Genomic DNA, 22,493 nt, shown 5'->3' with positions numbered 1-22,493 from the left:
TTTTTCTGACAAGGCAAGAAATAATGGTCAGGTGTGTAGACTTTTGAATCATTATATGGACTGAAACAAGCTTCCAGATAATGGAATATAAAGCTTACTGCAGCTTTGACTTCATCTGGATTTCACCAAAGTACCAAAGACTATTCTTTGCTTCGAGGGATCTAACATAGCTATTGTTAGAAAATGAGATTTTCTAGATAGTTTTTTAGTCTAATAGTGTTCTCTTTTAAATATTATGTTTGGTTTGTAAAGGAAGGGTAATCCTTGTTTTATGGAATTTGTTTTGTAAGTGGTTGGATAGGTATAGACTCTACTTACTTTTTGAAAAAGCTTATATAGCTATATGTATTCAAGCCTTATGTAAGATGTCATATGAATGTAAAATCTGTTGCAAAATCTTATTTTTTCTTATCTGTTTAAAAATCTAACAGTGGTATCAAGAGCCCTTCTTCTTGAGGGATCTATGAAGGCAAGAAAGCCAAGGTTTTCTCCAGTTCTTCTAAGGTGAGCTGAGCAGTGAGCAGCAGTAACATGGCATCCAACAGCTTCTTGGGTGCAGGCCCTCCTATGTTTACAGGAGAAAATTATCACATATGGGTGATAAAGATAAAGGCTTATTTCAAAGCTCTTAGTCTATGGGAAACAATTGAAAGAGAAGATGATCCTCCTCTACTTGGACCAAATCCAACAGTTGCACAAATGAAGATTTATGAAAATGCGAAGTCAAGGAAACCAAAGGCTCTCACATGTCTTCATTCAGCACTTTCAGATGTGATTTTCACAAGAATAATGACTTGTGAAACACCTAAAGAAGCATGGGATAAGCTAAAAGAGGAGTTCGATGGAAGTGATAGAGTGAAGGCTGTCAAACTCTTAACTCTCAAAAGAGAATTTGAGATGTTAAGGATGAAAGAAGGAGATACTGTGAAAGAGTATTCTGCCAAACTTGTGGAAGTTGTAAACAAAATAAGGTTGTTTGGTGAAATCTTTCCAGATTCAAAGGTGGTGGAGAAGATGATGATAAGCTTACCAGCAAGGTTCGAGTCCAAGATTTCAGCAATAGAGGAATCTTGTGATTTAAAGACTTTATCAGTTGCAGAACTGATCAGCAAGTTGCAAGCCCAAGAACAAAGATCAAGCATAAGAGATGGAGAAGTAGCAGAAATGGCATTTCAGGCACAACATAAAGGCAAGCAGCTTGTGAAGGACAATAGAAGGATGGAAGGAGATAAAGTAGCAAAGGGAAAACCATGGAAGGAATCTTCAAAGAAAGGGAAGTTTCCACCTTGCAGCCACTGTAAAAGAACCAATCATCAAGAAAAAGACTGCTGGTTCAAAGGAAAGCCATCCATTCAATGTAGATTCTGTAAAAAGATGGGTCATATTGAGAAAAATTGCAGGGTCAAGCAAAATCAGCCACAACAACATCATGCGCAACAGGCAAATTTTGTTGAAGAGTCGGAAAAGGAAGAAGAAAGCTTGTTTATGGCTTCTCACGAAGAAAACACAAGCAACAAATCCTCATGGTTCATAGACAGTGGATGTACGAGTCATATGTCACATAATGAGCTCTTGTTTCACACACTTGACAAGTCGTTCAAAGCTAAAGTTAGGATGGGAAATGGTGAATCAGTCGATGCACATGGAAAGGGTTCAGTTACCTTTCAAACTACACAAGGTACAAAGTTTATACATGATGTGTTGTATGTTCCTTGTTTAGCATGTAACTTGTTAAGTGTGGCTCAAATGATGTCGAAAGGTTGTTCCTTAATTTTTAAGGGCAAACATTGTTTGGTTTTTGACTCAAAAGATAGTTTGATTGTTAAAGTAGAAATGGTGGATAAATCTTTTCCTTTAGATGGGAAGTTTGATAATGCAAATTTTGCAAGTATGGATGAGTCATGATTGTGGCACAAAAGATATGGGCATTTTAACTATGCTACTTTAAAGTCTATGTATGAGAAAGACTTGACTAAAGAGTTATCTGAGATCACACTGTCTAAAGAAGTATGTGAGGCATGTCAGATGGGTAAGGTACACAGAAAATCATTTCCTAAAAGTGCTACCTGGAGGGCAACTGAAAAACTTGAACTAGTTCATACTGATGTGTGTGGACCTATGCAGACATCATCTTTAGGACAAAATAAATATTTTGTTCTCTTTATTGATGACTTAACAAGGATGACTTGGGTGTATTTTTTGAGTAACAAGTCCCAAGTATTTTCAGTTTTTAAGAAATTTAAAGCTTTTGTTGAAAGACAAAGTGGTTGTAAGCTGAAGTCTTTGAGATCGGACAATGGTGGTGAATACACTTCAAATGAGTTCAATAAGTATTGTGAAGATATGTGGATTGATCACAAGTTGACAGTAAGTTATTCACCCGAACAAAATGGAGTCTCGGAGAGGAAAAACAGGACTGTTGTTGAAATGGCTAGATGTTTGTTGCTTGAAAAGAAACTACCGCAAAGCTTTTGGGCAGAAGCTGTTTATACTTCAGTATATCTTTTAAATAGGTTGGCAACTAAAGCTGTGGATAAGAAAACTCCTATTGAGGCTTGGAGTGGAATAAAACCATCTGCCAAGCACTTAAAAATCTTTGGTTCGATTTGCTATTCTCATGTTCCTTCAGTCAAAAGAAGCAAACTTGAACCGAAAGGTGAATTGGGGATCTTTATTGGTTATTCATCGCAAGCCAAAGGTTATAGAGTTTTCAGCTTGCAAACAAAAAGTATTTCCATCAGAAGAGATGTTGTAGTAGATGAGCATGCTTTTTGGAACTGGGATAAGGAGCAAATTGAGAAAGATAATGCAGATTTTCAGAACTTGCGTCCGCTGCCTGAAATCCAATCATTTGGCTCTGAAAATTTGGAAAAAGATGAAGAATCAGATGGGGAATCCTCACTTGATTCGCCCATTTTGAAAACAAAGTCCCTTTCTGAGATATATGAAAGATGCAATGTTGCAATCTCAGAGCCAAATGGCTATCAAGAAGCATCAAGACATGAAGTTTGGATTGAAGCTATGAAGGAGGAGATTGGTATGATAGAGAAGAATGATACTTGGAAGCTGGTTGATAAACCAAAAGACAGAAATGTAATAGGGGTGAAATGGGTTTATCGAACCAAACTTAATCCAGATGGTTCAGTTTATAAATACAAGGCAAGGCTTGTTGTGAAAGGTTATGCGTAAGTTGCAGGTCTGGATTATGGAGACACATTTGCACCAGTTGCACGACATGATACAATAAGGCTTCTATTTGCTTTGGCAGCTCAATCAAATTGGAAATTGTATCATTTGGATGTGAAATCAGCATTCTTAAATGGACAGCTGCAGGAGGAGATTTATATCGACCAACCAGAAGGATTTCAAGTTGCAGGAATGGAGGATAAAATCTACAAGCTACATAAGGCATTGTATGGATTAAAGCAGGCTCCTCGAGCCTGGTACAGTAAGATTGATTCTCATCTTATTTATTGTGGCTTCAAGAGAAGTGAAAATGAAGCCACTTTATATGTGAAGAAGGCTAAAAGAGGAGATGTGCTTTTGGTGTCACTCTATGTTGATGATCTTCTGTTAACAGGAAGCAATGAAGCTATGATAAATCAATTCAAGCAAGAAATGGAGACCAAGTTTGAAATGTCTGATTTGGGTGAAATGAATTACTTTCTGGGAATGGAGATTCGTCAAGCTACAAATGGAATCTTTATTTCACAGAGAAAATATGCATGGGATATTCTTAAAAGATTCAAGATGGAGAGATGCAAGCCTGTATCGACCCCACTAGTTCACAATGAAAAGATTTCGAAGTTTGAAGGAGGTGATAGGGCTGATCCTGCAATTTATAGAAGTTTAATAGGTAGTTTGCTGTATTTGACAGCAACAAGACCTGATCTCATGTTCGCAGCAAGTCTTCTGTCGAGATTTATGCATGCTCCGAGTCAAGTTCATCTTGGCGTCGCTAAGCGAACGTTGAGGTATATCAAGGGAACTGCTGATTTTGGTATTTGGTTTAAAAAGGAAGAGCAAGGGAAATTGATGGGTTATTCAGATAGTGATTGGGCAGGAAGCATTGATGATATGAAAAGTACTTCTGGATATGCTTTTACACTTGGTTCAGGCATGTTCTCATGGAATTCAAAGAAGCAAGAGGTGGTAGCTCATTCTTCTGCAGAAGCTGAATACATCGCCGCTGCTGGTGCAACTAATCAAGCTCTATGGTTAAGAAAGATTCTATGTGATCTGGAGCAAAATGACATTGAAGCTACTGTCATTAAGGTTGACAACAAGTCAGCAATATCTATGGCCAAAAATCCAGTGCAACATGGTCGTAGCAAGCATATAAATGTGAAGTTTCACGCTATCAGACAAGCAGAGAAGGATGGCGAAGTTAAACTTGTTCATTGCAGCTCAGATCAGCAGATTGCAGACATCATGACCAAGGCTCTTCCTAAGGGGAAATTTGAAGTTCTAAGGGCTAAGCTGGGAGTATCCAAGAAAAATCTCAAGGAGGAGTATTAGAAAATGAGATTTTCTAGATAGTTTTTTAGTCTAATAGTGTTCTCTTTTAAATATTATATTTGGTTTGTAAAGGAAGGGTAATCCTTGTTTTATGGAATTTGTTTTGTAAGTGGTTGGATAGGTATAGACTCTACTTACTTTTTGAAAAAGCTTATATAGCTATATGTATTCAAGCCTTATGTAAGATGTCATATGAATGTAAAATCTGTTGCAAAACCTTATTTTTTCTTATCTGTTTAAAAATCTAACAGCTATAGTCTTAGTATATGTGGATGATTTGCTGCTTACAGGATATGATCAATCCATGATTCAACATACTAAGTATATACTGCATAAAACATTCAAAATAAAATATCTGGGAGAACTTACATACTTTTTTAGAATTGAATTTGCTTGGAGTGAAGATGGAATCCTAATGCATCAAAGAAAGTATGCATTGGACCATAATCAGAAGCTCACTACAGTGGAATTTGATCATCATATATCACCAACTTATGCAGATTCTGTACTTGGTGATCCTACTAGTTACCAGAAACTCATTGGGAGATTGTTATATCTCACAAAAACAAGATCAGACATTGCCTTTGTTGTGCAGAGTCTTAGTCAGTTCATGCACTCTACAAAGAAGTCCCATTTGGAGGCAACTTTAAGATTGGTTAGATATGTGAAACATGCACCAGGATTAGGAATATTGATGTCAACTACAAATGATGATCTTTTAAAGGTGTACTGTGATGCTGATTGGGGTGCTTGTGTAAACGGCAGAAGTAACATGGTTGATTGGCTTGTTCAAAGAGCTTGGTGTAGAGGTCAAGGTTCCTGTTTCTTTGTTCTCAGACAGTAAATCAACTCTCCAAATAACTGCTAATCATGTGTTCCATAAGAGAACTAAACACATAGACATAGACTGCCATTTTACCACGGAAAAGATTCAAGAAGGCTTGATTGTTACTTCCTATATACCTTCAGCAGACCAACCTACTGATATCCTTACTAAAGGTCTTGGTAGGTCATTACATACACATTTGATATCCAAACTAGCAATGAAGAATATCTTCATGGCTCCTAGTTTGAGGAGGAGTGTAAAGGAAATCAATAAATGTGTTGATGTACCTTGAAAGTATAATTCTTGTGATTAGCTATAGTTAGTAGTTGAGCTAATTATTCTGTTAGAAAGTGGTTAGAAGGTTGTTAGCTTGTTAGCAGCTATGCACGTGACTATAAAGTGTTAGCATCAGTCAGTTACAGAATTAGTTAGAACAAATATATAGCTGTACACTTGTATATAAGCAGCTCACACTGCATTAGATTACTTCTAATACAAGAAATTCTTTTCTCCCTCTTTTGTTCTTCATCTCCTTCATCTTCTCAGCATGTTATACACACAAATACAGTAATTTTACAATGTGCACCTTTTAAATTCCAATTTCTTTTTTGTGTATGTATACTTGTATTTCGTCAGTGCTAATGCCATTAGTCATCAGTCCGACATGGCACTATTCCTCAATCCTCATTGCAAAGACGCTTTAAGAAGGTGTAAGTTGGCTTTCCTTTTTCTTGAAAGTGTGTCCGTTGGAATATGTTCTCACTCCCTTCGTGATTCCAGATAAACATGAAGGATATAGGACTAGACCACCTATTTTTTGAGCTAATTTCACTAGCCTCTATGTTAGAATAACGATGGCACGGTGACCTTCAAATTTTGGATTTACCTCTCATCCGGCTTGTGGTCCCCATGCACCTTTTCTTTGCTTTAATCTTTCCTTGGTTGTTTTCTTCTTTATATAACTGCCCCTTGAATTATTACTGTGATGTTATAGAAACGTAGACATTTGTTATACTTGAATCTGTCAATCACTTAAATGCGTCAGCTATAGGATCATTGCTTACGAAATTTAGCCTCTACACACTCGGAACTGATATGTATAAAACGCACATCTGTTTTTTAGAACTACACTGCCCTGAGTTCTGAACTCTACAATTCTCTGTTTATTCCAACTTTTCGGCCATGGAGAATCTCTACTACTTAGCTACTACCTTGGTATTTTTTGTTACCATCTTTTTAATGAAACATTTTCTTTATCCAAGAAAACATTTACCACCTAGTCCTCTTTCACTTCCAATAATTGGCCATCTTTACCTTATCAAAAATTCATTTCACCAGACATTAACCTCATTATCAACTAAATATGGACCGGTTCTGTATCTCCGGTTAGGCTGTCGAAATTTGCTTGTTGTGTCTTCTCCATCCGCCGTGGAGGAATGCTTCACAAAAAACGATATCGTATTTGCAAATCGTCCTCAGACTATGACTGGAGATAAGTTTTCCTTCAATTATAAGACCGTTATTTGGGCTTCCTATGGCTATCTCTGGAGGGCGCTTCGCCGTCTAATGGTAATTGAGATCTTTTCTTCTAATAGCCTTCAAAAGTCTTCTGCATTGAGGAGTGAAGAAATTAGAATTCTTATTCGCGGTTTGTTTAAAGCTAGTTGTAATAAGAATGGTAGTAGTGGTGCGAAGATTAACTTGAGTAATTGGGTTTTTACTTTTGCGTTTAATGTTATGATGAGAAGTGGTACTGGGAAACCTTGCGTAATTGAGGAAGAGATAGGAACAGAGAAAGGTAAACAGATCATTGAAGAGATAAAAGGATTTTTCTTCGCAACGTTGGTGGTTTTGAACGTGTGTGATTTCTTGCCAGTGTTGAAATGGTTTGGGTACAAAGGTATTGAGAAGAGGATGGTCTCAGCTCACAAGAAGAGAAATGAATTCCTGAATAGTTTATTTGATGAATTTCGACAGAAGAAAGTTAGTCCTATTAGTGTTTCGGAGTCCAGTACTGATAGAAACAGGGAGAAGAAGGGCACACTGGTTGAAACACTATTGTCTCTGCAAGAATCAGAACCTGAATTCTATACAGATGATCTCATCAAAAGTGTTGTACTGGTACGTTTCCTCAACAATGGCTATAATCTGGTCAAAATTTCCTTAATTTGGATCATACATAGTTTTCATATGAGCTAATATATTCCTAGCTCACTAATTAGACTTGTGCATTTGTTTGCCAGACTTTGTTTATTGCGGGAACAGAAACCTCTTCGATGACCATTCAATGGGCGATGCGGCTTCTTTTAGCTCACCCTGAGGCATTTTATAAGTTGAAGGCTGAGATTGACAGCAAAGTGGGGAACGAACGCTTGCTAAACGAGTCTGATCTCACAAAGCTTCCTTATTTGCAGTGTGTTATCAATGAGACACTGAGATTATATCCTCCAGTACCACTTCTGGTGCCTCACTACTCATTAGAAGATTGTACTATTGGTGGCTACAATGTACCAAAACATACGATCCTAATGGTTAACGCTTGGGCCATCCATAGGGACCCCGAATTATGGGACGAGCCTGAAAAGTTTAAGCCGGAGAGATTTGAGACAATGGAAGAGGAAAAAGAAGGGTTCCATTATAAATTTGTGCCATTTGGAATGGGGAGAAGAGCATGCCCTGGAGCTGCAATGGGCTTACGTACTGTTTCGTTGGTTTTGGGTTCTTTGATTCAGTGGTTTGATTGGGAAAATGTGAAAGTTGAGGAAAACTTAGACGCGTGCTATAATTCTAGAATCACTTTGAACACGGATAAGCCTTTGGAGGCCATATGCATTCCGCGCCAGAATTGTATCCGATTTCTTGACCAGCTCTGAGTTTTTTATGTATGTAATGTAAGGATTTTCCTTTAATGTTTATAAATAAGTATATGAGTGTGGTGAATGCAAAGCTCCATGCCTCGTTTTAAAAAATACTCTTCACTTTATTTAGTTTTTAATAATTTTTTTGTAAAATTTAATTATTCAATATTCAAATTTAAAATAAAACTTTCTTCTTATTTAATTTTAAAATAGAATTTTCATTTTAAGTTTGTTAAAGTAAAAAAGGATTTATGAGAAATCAAAATATAAATAAACATAAGACTTAGTCAAATAAATTTATAAATATAAATTATATCATATAGTGTAATTTTTTAATAGAAAATATATGAAAAATTATCATAAAAATAAAGTGACGGTTGTAAATGTTGTTATATATGGTATTAAGGGGATATCTTTGTCATTTACTTATTTTATTCAGAGACATGTTATTCCAAAATTAGCATACCACTCAAAAGTAGAGAGAACTTATCCAATACTAATTATTAACCTCGAAATCAACTATTTTAAATTTGTCAACCAAATAATAAATTAAGTGTCACTATAATATAATTCTAAAACTATTTGATGTTATTATTCACACTAAACCAAACGACCCTTTGACCCCTTGAAGTGAAACACAGGATAAGAAGTGAATGGAAGAAGAACAAAAAAAAAGGAGAAAAATGTGTTACACTTTTGAAACTTCACTTTCACACACACTCACACTGTCTCTCCCTTTCTCAGCCTCATCCTTTTTATCCAAGTACTTTGTATTTGTCAATCACTTAAATTCGTCAGCAACATGATCATGCTTTTTGTCTCTACACACTGCCAACTGATTACTCTGCTACTAACTTCACACTTGGGTACTTCCAATGATAACACATGAAACGAAAAATGGCTAAAAATATCCCTGACATTTAGAAAATAACTCACATATATTTATTTTTTATCTTTTGATTTAAAAATATCGTTAGTCTTTGTGAAATCAAAGTGTCACCCTTTTGTACGAACAACTCTTCAACTTTATGATTTAAAACTGATATATCTCTCGTTATAAAAATGATTCACATATATTCTTACCGTTAAAAAAATAGCTCACATATATTTCTACCGTTAAAAAATGGATCACATATACCCTTTTCATCTAACAGAATTGAAAAATAATTTTTAATTTTTAATTTAAAAAAATATATGTAGGGGTTTATATGATACTTCTGGCAAAGTTTAGGGGTATATTTGATATTACTCATACATGATTTTTTTTTATTTCTTTGATTCAACAACTAATTTGAGTTTAAAATATCTCTATTATAGATATATTTGCTTATCATTAGTTGAGTTTCTTATTCTTATTTCATTTTTAGTGTAAATATATGAGAAATAAAAAGAAAAAAGTGTGAATGGAAAAAGAGAAAAAAATAATTAAATTTGCGGCTATATTGTAATTTATTTTTTGTAAAAATAAAATTGGGGCATCTATGATAAATTTTACAAGAAAATGAGAGAAAAAATAGATTTGACTATCAAAATAATAAATTCATATCAACCTGTGAATAAAAAATTCAAAAAATCTCACATGTCAGGATCAAATATACCTTTACATGATTCTTTTTTTAGGAAAAAATAAAATTATTATTTTCACTACACCAAAAGGGTATGATATATCTGATCTATTTGTATAACAATAAAAGTATATATTAATCATTTTTATAACGAGGGTTGAGGGATATATTATGCCTTTTCCTTCAAAACAATTCAAAATTTATATGCATATCTACGCTTAAAACTTGTGCGTCTATATAATTTTTTTAATTTATAGTCTTAAATATAGCAAAAGATACGTGTAGCTATATATAAAAAAAATACATCTGTTCTAAGCTCTACAATTCTGTCTGTTGTTATTCGCGGTTTGTTTAAGGACAGTAATAAGAATGGCAGTAGTGGTGCAAAAATTAACTTGAGTAGTTGGGGAAATACTTTTGTATTCAATGTTATGATGAGAATTTGTAATGGGAAACTTTGCGCAAGTGAGGAAGATATAGGAACAGAGAAGGGTAACAAATCATTGAATAGACTATGTTATAAATGAGACGTTGAGATTGTACCCTCCAGTACCACTTTTGTTTTCTCACTACTCATTAGAAGATTGTACTGTTGGTGGCTATGATGTACCAAAACATACGATCCTAATTGTTAACGCTTGGGCCATCCACATGGACCCCGAGTTACGGGATGAGCCTGAAAAGTTTAAGCCAGAGAGATTTGAGGCAATGGAAGGGGAAAAGGACGGGTTCAATTATAAGTTTGTACCATTTGGTACAGGGAGAAGAGCATGCCCTGGAGTCTCAATGGCCCTGCACTCTGTTTCGTTGGTTTTGGGTTCGTTAATTCAGTGGTTTGATTGGGGAAGTGTGGAAATAGAGGAAAACCTCAATGCATGTTATTGATTTTGATTTTAACCAATAACCGAATCAAATTGAACCATGAATACCTCTGTTCAGGATTCTAGCCTACAATAATTTGTGTATTTTGCACATCTTTGACCAATCAGCTATTACACTCAATTGTTTCAAGAATGGGAAAGTCTAGACAGAAACCTATATTTTACCTAATACTTGTATTTCGCCACTACTCACGCGACTGGGTCCAGCTTGTGCTTACGCACATTTTACTTGGCTTTAATCTTTTCTTGATTATTTTCTTCTTGTTTTTTTTTTTTGTTTTGTTTTCACTTGGTGTTTTGATACTCACATTGGAGTCCAACTAAATTTGAATTCGTGCCGAAAAGTCATACGTCACTCTCTAACAAAAGTGACTCTGTAGGCCCATGAGACTCGAACCTAAGACCTCTATTAAAGATGAAGGAGTATTCACCATTCCTGACTCCACCACAACCGTTGTATATGATCATTGCGTCATCTATATGATCATTGCTTACGAAATTTAGCCCCTTGAAGTATTACTGTGATATTGTTGCAGAAACGTAGACATTTGTTATAATTGAATTTGTCAATTATTTAAATGCGTCAGCCATATGATCATTGCATATGAAATTTAGCCTCTACACACTCGGAACTGATATGTATAAAACGCACGTATGTTTTTATAGAACTACACTGCCCTGAGTTCTGAACTCTACAATTCTCTGTTTTTTCCAACTTTTCGGCCATGGAGAATATGAACTCTAAGTACTACTACTTACCTATCTTGCTATTTTTTGTTATCTTTTTATGGAAATACTTGCTTCATCCCAGAAAACATTTACCACCTAGTCCTATGTCTCTTCCAATAATCGGCCATCTTTACCTTATCAAAAATTCATTTCACCAGACATTGACCTCATTATCAACTAAATATGGACCGGTTCTGTATCTCCGGTTAGGCTGTCGAAATTTGCTTGTTGTGTCTTCTCCATCCGCCGTGGAGGAATGCTTCACGAAAAACGATATCTTATTTGCAAACCGTCCTCAGACTATGACTGGAGATAAGTTTTCCTTCAACTATAAGGCCGTTGTTTGGGCTTCCTACGGCTATCTCTGGAGGGCGCTCCGCCGTCTAATGGTAATTGAAATCTTTTCTTCTAATAGCCTTCAAAAGTCTTCTGCATTGAGGAGTGAAGAAGTTATAATTCTTATTCGCGGTTTGTTTAAAGCTAGTTGTCATAAGAATGGTCGTAGTGGTGCTAAGATTAACTTGAGTAATTGGGTTTTTACTTTTGCGTTCAATGTTATGATGAGAATTGGTACGGGGAAATGTTGCGTAAGTAAGGAAGACATAGGAACAGAGAAAGGTAAAAAAATCATTGAAGAGATAAGGGGATTTTTCTTCGCGATGTTGGTGGTTTTGAACGTGTGTGATTTCTTGCCAGTATTGAAATGGTTTGGGTACAAAGGAATTGAGAAGAGGATGGTCTCAGTTCACAAGAAGAGAAATGAATTCTTGAATAGTTTATTTGATGACTTTCGACAGAAGAAAGAAAGTATTCGTGTTTCAGAGTCAAGTACTGATAGAAACTGGGAAAAGAAGGGCACACTGGTTGAAACTCTCTTGTCTCTGCAAGAATCAGAACCTGAATTCTACACAGATGATCTCATTAAAAGTGTTATACTGGTACGTTTCCCTCAATGATATTGGCCATAATCTGGTCAAAATTCCCTTAATTTGGATATAGATAGTTTTGATTACGAGCAAATATATTCCTAGATTTATTGTTCTTGTTCACAGATGTGTAACTTGAGATAGAGTATAAAATGTTTACTTTAAGGTAAGTTCACTAATTAGACTTGTGCATTTGCTTGCCAGATGTTGTTTAATGCCGGAACAGAGACCACATCGATGACCATTCAATGGGCGATGCACCTTGTTTTAGCTCACCCTGAGGCATTTCATAAGTTGAAGGCTGAGATTGACAGCAAAGTGGGGAACGAGCGTTTACTAAATGAATCTGATCTCACAAAGCTTCCTTATTTGCAGTGTGTTATCAATGAGACACTGAGATTATATCCTCCTGTACCACTTCTGTTGCCTCACTACTCATTAGAAGATTGTACTATTGGTGGCTACAATGTACCAAAACATACGATCCTAATGGTTAACGCTTGGGCCATCCATAGGGACCCCGAATTATGGGACGAGCCTGAAAAGTTTAAGCCAGAGAGATTTGAGGGAATGGAAGGGGAAAAAGAAGGATTCCATTATAAATTTGTGCCATTTGGAATGGGGAGAAGAGCATGCCCTGGAGCTGCAATGGGCTTACGTACTGTTTCGTTGGTTTTGGGTTCTTTGATTCAGTGGTTTGATTGGGAAAATGTGGAAGTTGAGGAAAACTTAGACGCGTGCTATAATTCTAGAATCACTTTGAACAAGGATAAGCCTTTGGAGGCCATATGCATTCCGCGCCAGAATTGTATCCGATTCCTTGACCAGCTCTGATTTTTTTTTTATGTATGTAGTGTAAGGATTTGCCTTTGTGTTCTAAATGAATGTTTATAAATAAGTATATGAGCTTGATGAATGCAAAACTCAGTGCCTTGTTCTATTTGATATATGTTTGTTGCATGTGGAACAACTTGGATTGCAAATGTAAAAGCTTACACACACTTATATCAAACCAATCGATATATGATAATATTGTTTGCACATACTCATTTATTACTTAACCATGATTAATTAATGCATTTTCTTACTATATCAAACTACTTAACCATCGTGATTGAGTTGATTTGACGTGAACCAATAGTATCAAAACACTGTACACTAACTACGTGTATAACTTAAACTCTTAAGTTGAAGTGAAACACAGCATAAGAAGTGAATGAAAGAAGAACAAAAAAAAGGAGAAAAATGTGTTACACTTTTGAAACTTCACTTTCACACACACACACTGTCTCTCCCTCTCTCAGCCTCATCCTTTTTATCCAAGTACTTTGTATTTATCGATCACTTAAATTCGTCAGCAACATGATCATGCTTTTTGTCTCTACACACTGCCAACTGATTACTCTGCTACTAACTAACTTCTGCCTTTTGCCCAAGTTCTCAAATATACTTAGCAAGTTATTTTTGGGCAGAGTTTTGGTGAAATTTCATTATGTGTTTGGCCATAATTTTTTTCAAGTTTTGATTGGCTTGTTCAAAGAGCTTGGTGTAGAGGTCAAGGTTCCTGTTTCTTTGTTCTCAGACAGTAAATCAACTCTCCAAATAACTGCTAATCATGTGTTCCATAAGAGAACTAAACACATAGACATAGACTGCCATTTTACCACGGAAAAGATTCAAGAAGGCTTGATTGTTACTTCCTATATACCTTCAGCAGACCAACCTACTGATATCCTTACTAAAGGTCTTGGTAGGTCATTACATACACATTTGATATCCAAACTAGCAATGAAGAATATCTTCATGGCTCCTAGTTTGAGGAGGAGTGTAAAGGAAATCAATAAATGTGTTGATGTACCTTGAAAGTATAATTCTTGTGATTAGCTATAGTTAGTAGTTGAGCTAATTATTCTGTTAGAAAGTGGTTAGAAGGTTGTTAGCTTGTTAGCAGCTATGCACGTGACTATAAAGTGTTAGCATCAGTCAGTTACAGAATTAGTTAGAACAAATATATAGCTGTACACTTGTATATAAGCAGCTCACACTGCATTAGATTACTTCTAATACAAGAAATTCTTTTCTCCCTCTTTTGTTCTTCATCTCCTTCATCTTCTCAGCATGTTATACACACAAATACAGTAATTTTACAATGTGCACCTTTTAAATTCCAATTTCTTTTTTGTGTATGTATACTTGTATTTCGTCAGTGCTAATGCCATTAGTCATCAGTCCGACATGGCACTATTCCTCAATCCTCATTGCAAAGACGCTTTAAGAAGGTGTAAGTTGGCTTTCCTTTTTCTTGAAAGTGTGTCCGTTGGAATATGTTCTCACTCCCTTCGTGATTCCAGATAAACATGAAGGATATAGGACTAGACCACCTATTTTTTGAGCTAATTTCACTAGCCTCTATGTTAGAATAACGATGGCACGGTGACCTTCAAATTTTGGATTTACCTCTCATCCGGCTTGTGGTCCCCACGCACCTTTTCTTTGCTTTAATCTTTCCTTGGTTGTTTTCTTCTTTATATAACTGCCCCTTGAATTATTACTGTGATGTTATAGAAACGTAGACATTTGTTATACTTGAATCTGTCAATCACTTAAATGCGTCAGCTATAGGATCATTGCTTACGAAATTTAGCCTCTACACACTCGGAACTGATATGTATAAAACGCACATCTGTTTTTTAGAACTACACTGCCCTGAGTTCTGAACTCTACAATTCTCTGTTTATTCCAACTTTTCGGCCATGGAGAATCTCTACTACTTAGCTACTACCTTGGTATTTTTTGTTACCATCTTTTTAATGAAACATTTTCTTTATCCAAGAAAACATTTACCACCTAGTCCTCTTTCACTTCCAATAATTGGCCATCTTTACCTTATCAAAAATTCATTTCACCAGACATTAACCTCATTATCAACTAAATATGGACCGGTTCTGTATCTCCGGTTAGGCTGTCGAAATTTGCTTGTTGTGTCTTCTCCATCCGCCGTGGAGGAATGCTTCACAAAAAACGATATCGTATTTGCAAATCGTCCTCAGACTATGACTGGAGATAAGTTTTCCTTCAATTATAAGACCGTTATTTGGGCTTCCTATGGCTATCTCTGGAGGGCGCTTCGCCGTCTAATGGTAATTGAGATCTTTTCTTCTAATAGCCTTCAAAAGTCTTCTGCATTGAGGAGTGAAGAAATTAGAATTCTTATTCGCGGTTTGTTTAAAGCTAGTTGTAATAAGAATGGTAGTAGTGGTGCGAAGATTAACTTGAGTAATTGGGTTTTTACTTTTGCGTTTAATGTTATGATGAGAAGTGGTACTGGGAAACCTTGCGTAATTGAGGAAGAGATAGGAACAGAGAAAGGTAAACAGATCATTGAAGAGATAAAAGGATTTTTCTTCGCAACGTTGGTGGTTTTGAACGTGTGTGATTTCTTGCCAGTGTTGAAATGGTTTGGGTACAAAGGTATTGAGAAGAGGATGGTCTCAGCTCACAAGAAGAGAAATGAATTCCTGAATAGTTTATTTGATGAATTTCGACAGAAGAAAGTTAGTCCTATTAGTGTTTCGGAGTCCAGTACTGATAGAAACAGGGAGAAGAAGGGCACACTGGTTGAAACACTATTGTCTCTGCAAGAATCAGAACCTGAATTCTATACAGATGATCTCATCAAAAGTGTTGTACTGGTACGTTTCCTCAACAATGGCTATAATCTGGTCAAAATTTCCTTAATTTGGATCATACATAGTTTTCATATGAGCTAATATATTCCTAGCTCACTAATTAGACTTGTGCATTTGTTTGCCAGACTTTGTTTATTGCGGGAACAGAAACCTCTTCGATGACCATTCAATGGGCGATGCGGCTTCTTTTAGCTCACCCTGAGGCATTTTATAAGTTGAAGGCTGAGATTGACAGCAAAGTGGGGAACGAACGCTTGCTAAACGAGTCTGATCTCACAAAGCTTCCTTATTTGCAGTGTGTTATCAATGAGACACTGAGATTATATCCTCCAGTACCACTTCTGGTGCCTCACTACTCATTAGAAGATTGTACTATTGGTGGCTACAATGTACCAAAACATACGATCCTAATGGTTAACGCTTGGGCCATCCATAGGGACCCCGAATTATGGGACGAGCCTGAAAAGTTTAAGCCGGAGAGATTTGAGACAATGGAAGAGGAAAAAGAAGGGTTCCATTATAAATTTGTGCCATTTGGAATGGGGAGAAGAGCATGCCCTGGAGCTGCAATGGGCTTACGTACTGTTTCGTTGGTTTTGGGTTCTTTGATTCAGTGGTTTGATTGGGAAAATGTGAAAGTTGAGGAAAACTTAGACGCGTGCTATAATTCTAGAATCACTTTGAACACGGATAAGCCTTTGGAGGCCATATGCATTCCGCGCCAGAATTGTATCCGATTTCTTGACCAGCTCTGAGTTTTTTATGTATGTAATGTAAGGATTTTCCTTTAATGTTTATAAATAAGTATATGAGTGTGGTGAATGCAAAGCTCCATGCCTCGTTTTAAAAAATACTCTTCACTTTATTTAGTTTTTAATAATTTTTTTGTAAAATTTAATTATTCAATATTCAAATTTAAAATAAAACTTTCTTCTTATTTAATTTTAAAATAGAATTTTCATTTTAAGTTTGTTAAAGTAAAAAAGGATTTATGAGAAATCAAAATATAAATAAACATAAGACTTAGTCAAATAAATTTATAAATATAAATTATATCATATAGTGTAATTTTTTAATAGAAAATATATGAAAAATTATCATAAAAATAAAGTGACGGTTGTAAATGTTGTTATATATGGTATTAAGGGGATATCTTTGTCATTTACTTATTTTATTCAGAGACATGTTATTCCAAAATTAGCATACCACTCAAAAGTAGAGAGAACTTATCCAATACTAATTATTAACCTCGAAATCAACTATTTTAAATTTGTCAACCAAATAATAAATTAAGTGTCACTATAATATAATTCTAAAACTATTTGATGTTATTATTCACACTAAACCAAACGACCCTTTGACCCCTTGAAGTGAAACACAGGATAAGAAGTGAATGGAAGAAGAACAAAAAAAAAGGAGAAAAATGTGTTACACTTTTGAAACTTCACTTTCACACACACTCACACTGTCTCTCCCTTTCTCAGCCTCATCCTTTTTATCCAAGTACTTTGTATTTGTCAATCACTTAAATTCGTCAGCAACATGATCATGCTTTTTGTCTCTACACACTGCCAACTGATTACTCTGCTACTAACTTCACACTTGGGTACTTCCAATGATAACACATGAAACGAAAAATGGCTAAAAATATCCCTGACATTTAGAAAATAACTCACATATATTTATTTTTTATCTTTTGATTTAAAAATATCGTTAGTCTTTGTGAAATCAAAGTGTCACCCTTTTGTACGAACAACTCTTCAACTTTATGATTTAAAACTGATATATCTCTCGTTATAAAAATGATTCACATATATTCTTACCGTTAAAAAAATAGCTCACATATATTTCTACCGTTAAAAAATGGATCACATATACCCTTTTCATCTAACAGAATTGAAAAATAATTTTTAATTTTTAATTTAAAAAAATATATGTAGGGGTTTATATGATACTTCTGGCAAAGTTTAGGGGTATATTTGATATTACTCATACATGATTTTTTTTTATTTCTTTGATTCAACAACTAATTTGAGTTTAAAATATCTCTATTATAGATATATTTGCTTATCATTAGTTGAGTTTCTTATTCTTATTTCATTTTTAGTGTAAATATATGAGAAATAAAAAGAAAAAAGTGTGAATGGAAAAAGAGAAAAAAATAATTAAATTTGCGGCTATATTGTAATTTATTTTTTGTAAAAATAAAATTGGGGCATCTATGATAAATTTTACAAGAAAATGAGAGAAAAAATAGATTTGACTATCAAAATAATAAATTCATATCAACCTGTGAATAAAAAATTCAAAAAATCTCACATGTCAGGATCAAATATACCTTTACATGATTCTTTTTTTAGGAAAAAATAAAATTATTATTTTCACTACACCAAAAGGGTATGATATATCTGATCTATTTGTATAACAATAAAAGTATATATTAATCATTTTTATAACGAGGGTTGAGGGATATATTATGCCTTTTCCTTCAAAACAATTCAAAATTTATATGCATATCTACGCTTAAAACTTGTGCGTCTATATAATTTTTTTAATTTATAGTCTTAAATATAGCAAAAGATACGTGTAGCTATATATAAAAAAAATACATCTGTTCTAAGCTCTACAATTCTGTCTGTTGTTATTCGCGGTTTGTTTAAGGACAGTAATAAGAATGGCAGTAGTGGTGCAAAAATTAACTTGAGTAGTTGGGGAAATACTTTTGTATTCAATGTTATGATGAGAATTTGTAATGGGAAACTTTGCGCAAGTGAGGAAGATATAGGAACAGAGAAGGGTAACAAATCATTGAATAGACTATGTTATAAATGAGACGTTGAGATTGTACCCTCCAGTACCACTTTTGTTTTCTCACTACTCATTAGAAGATTGTACTGTTGGTGGCTATGATGTACCAAAACATACGATCCTAATTGTTAACGCTTGGGCCATCCACATGGACCCCGAGTTACGGGATGAGCCTGAAAAGTTTAAGCCAGAGAGATTTGAGGCAATGGAAGGGGAAAAGGACGGGTTCAATTATAAGTTTGTACCATTTGGTACAGGGAGAAGAGCATGCCCTGGAGTCTCAATGGCCCTGCACTCTGTTTCGTTGGTTTTGGGTTCGTTAATTCAGTGGTTTGATTGGGGAAGTGTGGAAATAGAGGAAAACCTCAATGCATGTTATTGATTTTGATTTTAACCAATAACCGAATCAAATTGAACCATGAATACCTCTGTTCAGGATTCTAGCCTACAATAATTTGTGTATTTTGCACATCTTTGACCAATCAGCTATTACACTCAATTGTTTCAAGAATGGGAAAGTCTAGACAGAAACCTATATTTTACCTAATACTTGTATTTCGCCACTACTCACGCGACTGGGTCCAGCTTGTGCTTACGCACATTTTACTTGGCTTTAATCTTTTCTTGATTATTTTCTTCTTGTTTTTTTTTTTTGTTTTGTTTTCACTTGGTGTTTTGATACTCACATTGGAGTCCAACTAAATTTGAATTCGTGCCGAAAAGTCATACGTCACTCTCTAACAAAAGTGACTCTGTAGGCCCATGAGACTCGAACCTAAGACCTCTATTAAAGATGAAGGAGTATTCACCATTCCTGACTCCACCACAACCGTTGTATATGATCATTGCGTCATCTATATGATCATTGCTTACGAAATTTAGCCCCTTGAAGTATTACTGTGATATTGTTGCAGAAACGTAGACATTTGTTATAATTGAATTTGTCAATTATTTAAATGCGTCAGCCATATGATCATTGCATATGAAATTTAGCCTCTACACACTCGGAACTGATATGTATAAAACGCACGTATGTTTTTATAGAACTACACTGCCCTGAGTTCTGAACTCTACAATTCTCTGTTTTTTCCAACTTTTCGGCCATGGAGAATATGAACTCTAAGTACTACTACTTACCTATCTTGCTATTTTTTGTTATCTTTTTATGGAAATACTTGCTTCATCCCAGAAAACATTTACCACCTAGTCCTATGTCTCTTCCAATAATCGGCCATCTTTACCTTATCAAAAATTCATTTCACCAGACATTGACCTCATTATCAACTAAATATGGACCGGTTCTGTATCTCCGGTTAGGCTGTCGAAATTTGCTTGTTGTGTCTTCTCCATCCGCCGTGGAGGAATGCTTCACGAAAAACGATATCTTATTTGCAAACCGTCCTCAGACTATGACTGGAGATAAGTTTTCCTTCAACTATAAGGCCGTTGTTTGGGCTTCCTACGGCTATCTCTGGAGGGCGCTCCGCCGTCTAATGGTAATTGAAATCTTTTCTTCTAATAGCCTTCAAAAGTCTTCTGCATTGAGGAGTGAAGAAGTTATAATTCTTATTCGCGGTTTGTTTAAAGCTAGTTGTCATAAGAATGGTCGTAGTGGTGCTAAGATTAACTTGAGTAATTGGGTTTTTACTTTTGCGTTCAATGTTATGATGAGAATTGGTACGGGGAAATGTTGCGTAAGTAAGGAAGACATAGGAACAGAGAAAGGTAAAAAAATCATTGAAGAGATAAGGGGATTTTTCTTCGCGATGTTGGTGGTTTTGAACGTGTGTGATTTCTTGCCAGTATTGAAATGGTTTGGGTACAAAGGAATTGAGAAGAGGATGGTCTCAGTTCACAAGAAGAGAAATGAATTCTTGAATAGTTTATTTGATGACTTTCGACAGAAGAAAGAAAGTATTCGTGTTTCAGAGTCAAGTACTGATAGAAACTGGGAAAAGAAGGGCACACTGGTTGAAACTCTCTTGTCTCTGCAAGAATCAGAACCTGAATTCTACACAGATGATCTCATTAAAAGTGTTATACTGGTACGTTTCCCTCAATGATATTGGCCATAATCTGGTCAAAATTCCCTTAATTTGGATATAGATAGTTTTGATTACGAGCAAATATATTCCTAGATTTATTGTTCTTGTTCACAGATGTGTAACTTGAGATAGAGTATAAAATGTTTACTTTAAGGTAAGTTCACTAATTAGACTTGTGCATTTGCTTGCCAGATGTTGTTTAATGCCGGAACAGAGACCACATCGATGACCATTCAATGGGCGATGCACCTTGTTTTAGCTCACCCTGAGGCATTTCATAAGTTGAAGGCTGAGATTGACAGCAAAGTGGGGAACGAGCGTTTACTAAATGAATCTGATCTCACAAAGCTTCCTTATTTGCAGTGTGTTATCAATGAGACACTGAGATTATATCCTCCTGTACCACTTCTGTTGCCTCACTACTCATTAGAAGATTGTACTATTGGTGGCTACAATGTACCAAAACATACGATCCTAATGGTTAACGCTTGGGCCATCCATAGGGACCCCGAATTATGGGACGAGCCTGAAAAGTTTAAGCCAGAGAGATTTGAGGGAATGGAAGGGGAAAAAGAAGGATTCCATTATAAATTTGTGCCATTTGGAATGGGGAGAAGAGCATGCCCTGGAGCTGCAATGGGCTTACGTACTGTTTCGTTGGTTTTGGGTTCTTTGATTCAGTGGTTTGATTGGGAAAATGTGGAAGTTGAGGAAAACTTAGACGCGTGCTATAATTCTAGAATCACTTTGAACAAGGATAAGCCTTTGGAGGCCATATGCATTCCGCGCCAGAATTGTATCCGATTCCTTGACCAGCTCTGATTTTTTTTTATGTATGTAGTGTAAGGATTTGCCTTTGTGTTCTAAATGAATGTTTATAAATAAGTATATGAGCTTGATGAATGCAAAACTCAGTGCCTTGTTCTATTTGATATATGTTTGTTGCATGTGGAACAACTTGGATTGCAAATGTAAAAGCTTACACACACTTATATCAAACCAATCGATATATGATAATATTGTTTGCACATACTCATTTATTACTTAACCATGATTAATTAATGCATTTTCTTACTATATCAAACTACTTAACCATCGTGATTGAGTTGATTTGACGTGAACCAATAGTATCAAAACACTGTACACTAACTACGTGTATAACTTAAACTCTTAAGTTGAAGTGAAACACAGCATAAGAAGTGAATGAAAGAAGAACAAAAAAAAGGAGAAAAATGTGTTACACTTTTGAAACTTCACTTTCACACACACACACTGTCTCTCCCTCTCTCAGCCTCATCCTTTTTATCCAAGTACTTTGTATTTATCGATCACTTAAATTCGTCAGCAACATGATCATGCTTTTTGTCTCTACACACTGCCAACTGATTACTCTGCTACTAACTAACTTCTGCCTTTTGCCCAAGTTCTCAAATATACTTAGCAAGTTATTTTTGGGCAGAGTTTTGGTGAAATTTCATTATGTGTTTGGCCATAATTTTTTTCAAGTTTTGATTGGCTTGTTCAAAGAGCTTGGTGTAGAGGTCAAGGTTCCTGTTTCTTTGTTCTCAGACAGTAAATCAACTCTCCAAATAACTGCTAATCATGTGTTCCATAAGAGAACTAAACACATAGACATAGACTGCCATTT

General features: G+C 35.5%; 5 protein-coding genes across 5 annotated transcripts; all 5 read left to right on the top strand.

Annotated features, from left to right (window-relative positions):
* The first annotated feature begins 4,933 nt into the window (after positions 1-4,933).
* LOC129902453 (uncharacterized mitochondrial protein AtMg00810-like) lies at positions 4,934-5,362 on the top strand. Its single transcript, XM_055977690.1, has one exon. The coding sequence runs from the start codon at positions 4,934-4,936 to the stop codon at positions 5,360-5,362; it is 429 nt and encodes a 142-aa protein (XP_055833665.1).
* Positions 5,363-6,279: 917 nt separating this feature from the next.
* LOC129902703 (cytochrome P450 81C13-like) lies at positions 6,280-8,245 on the top strand. The gene is made up of 2 exons (XM_055978072.1): positions 6,280-7,465; positions 7,588-8,245. The coding sequence occupies exons 1-2, from the start codon at positions 6,527-6,529 to the stop codon at positions 8,215-8,217; spliced, it is 1,569 nt and encodes a 522-aa protein (XP_055834047.1). The 5' UTR covers positions 6,280-6,526; the 3' UTR covers positions 8,218-8,245.
* A 3,010-nt stretch (positions 8,246-11,255) lies between these two features.
* Positions 11,256-13,348, top strand: LOC129902765 (cytochrome P450 81C13-like). Its single transcript, XM_055978152.1, has 2 exons — positions 11,256-12,315; positions 12,508-13,348. Exons 1-2 carry the CDS (start codon positions 11,374-11,376, stop codon positions 13,135-13,137), a joined length of 1,572 nt encoding a protein of 523 aa, XP_055834127.1. The 5' UTR covers positions 11,256-11,373; the 3' UTR covers positions 13,138-13,348.
* Positions 13,349-14,553: 1,205 nt separating this feature from the next.
* Positions 14,554-16,775, top strand: LOC129902693 (cytochrome P450 81C13-like). Its single transcript, XM_055978062.1, has 2 exons — positions 14,554-15,995; positions 16,118-16,775. Exons 1-2 carry the CDS (start codon positions 15,057-15,059, stop codon positions 16,745-16,747), a joined length of 1,569 nt encoding a protein of 522 aa, XP_055834037.1. The 5' UTR covers positions 14,554-15,056; the 3' UTR covers positions 16,748-16,775.
* A 3,012-nt stretch (positions 16,776-19,787) lies between these two features.
* Positions 19,788-21,755, top strand: LOC129902725 (cytochrome P450 81C13-like). The gene is made up of 2 exons (XM_055978101.1): positions 19,788-20,845; positions 21,038-21,755. The coding sequence occupies exons 1-2, from the start codon at positions 19,904-19,906 to the stop codon at positions 21,665-21,667; spliced, it is 1,572 nt and encodes a 523-aa protein (XP_055834076.1). The 5' UTR covers positions 19,788-19,903; the 3' UTR covers positions 21,668-21,755.
* Positions 21,756-22,493: the final 738 nt, after the last annotated feature.

Source organism: Solanum dulcamara, chromosome 9 (genome assembly GCF_947179165.1).
Source record: "Solanum dulcamara chromosome 9, daSolDulc1.2, whole genome shotgun sequence".
In the NCBI taxonomy this organism is placed as follows: Eukaryota; Viridiplantae; Streptophyta; class Magnoliopsida; order Solanales; family Solanaceae; genus Solanum; species Solanum dulcamara.
The sequence above is the reverse complement of the archived record's forward strand: the minus strand, read 5'-3'. Positions and strand labels throughout refer to the sequence as shown.

What these genes read in the sequence shown, in the direction of transcription:
- LOC129902703 (XM_055978072.1), top strand. Translation starts at nt 6,527, where the DNA reads ATGGAGAATCTCTACTACTTAGCTACTACCTTGGTATTTTTTGTTACC. An exon ending in TCATCAAAAGTGTTGTACTG is followed by an intron (nt 7,466 to 7,587) that starts GTACGTTTCCTC and finishes TTTGTTTGCCAG; the next exon opens with ACTTTGTTTATTGCGGGAAC.
- LOC129902765 (XM_055978152.1), top strand. Translation starts at nt 11,374, where the DNA reads ATGGAGAATATGAACTCTAAGTACTACTACTTACCTATCTTGCTATTT. An exon ending in TCATTAAAAGTGTTATACTG is followed by an intron (nt 12,316 to 12,507) that starts GTACGTTTCCCT and finishes TTTGCTTGCCAG; the next exon opens with ATGTTGTTTAATGCCGGAAC.
- LOC129902693 (XM_055978062.1), top strand. Translation starts at nt 15,057, where the DNA reads ATGGAGAATCTCTACTACTTAGCTACTACCTTGGTATTTTTTGTTACC. An exon ending in TCATCAAAAGTGTTGTACTG is followed by an intron (nt 15,996 to 16,117) that starts GTACGTTTCCTC and finishes TTTGTTTGCCAG; the next exon opens with ACTTTGTTTATTGCGGGAAC.
- LOC129902725 (XM_055978101.1), top strand. Translation starts at nt 19,904, where the DNA reads ATGGAGAATATGAACTCTAAGTACTACTACTTACCTATCTTGCTATTT. An exon ending in TCATTAAAAGTGTTATACTG is followed by an intron (nt 20,846 to 21,037) that starts GTACGTTTCCCT and finishes TTTGCTTGCCAG; the next exon opens with ATGTTGTTTAATGCCGGAAC.
- LOC129902453 (XM_055977690.1), top strand. Translation starts at nt 4,934, where the DNA reads ATGCATCAAAGAAAGTATGCATTGGACCATAATCAGAAGCTCACTACA.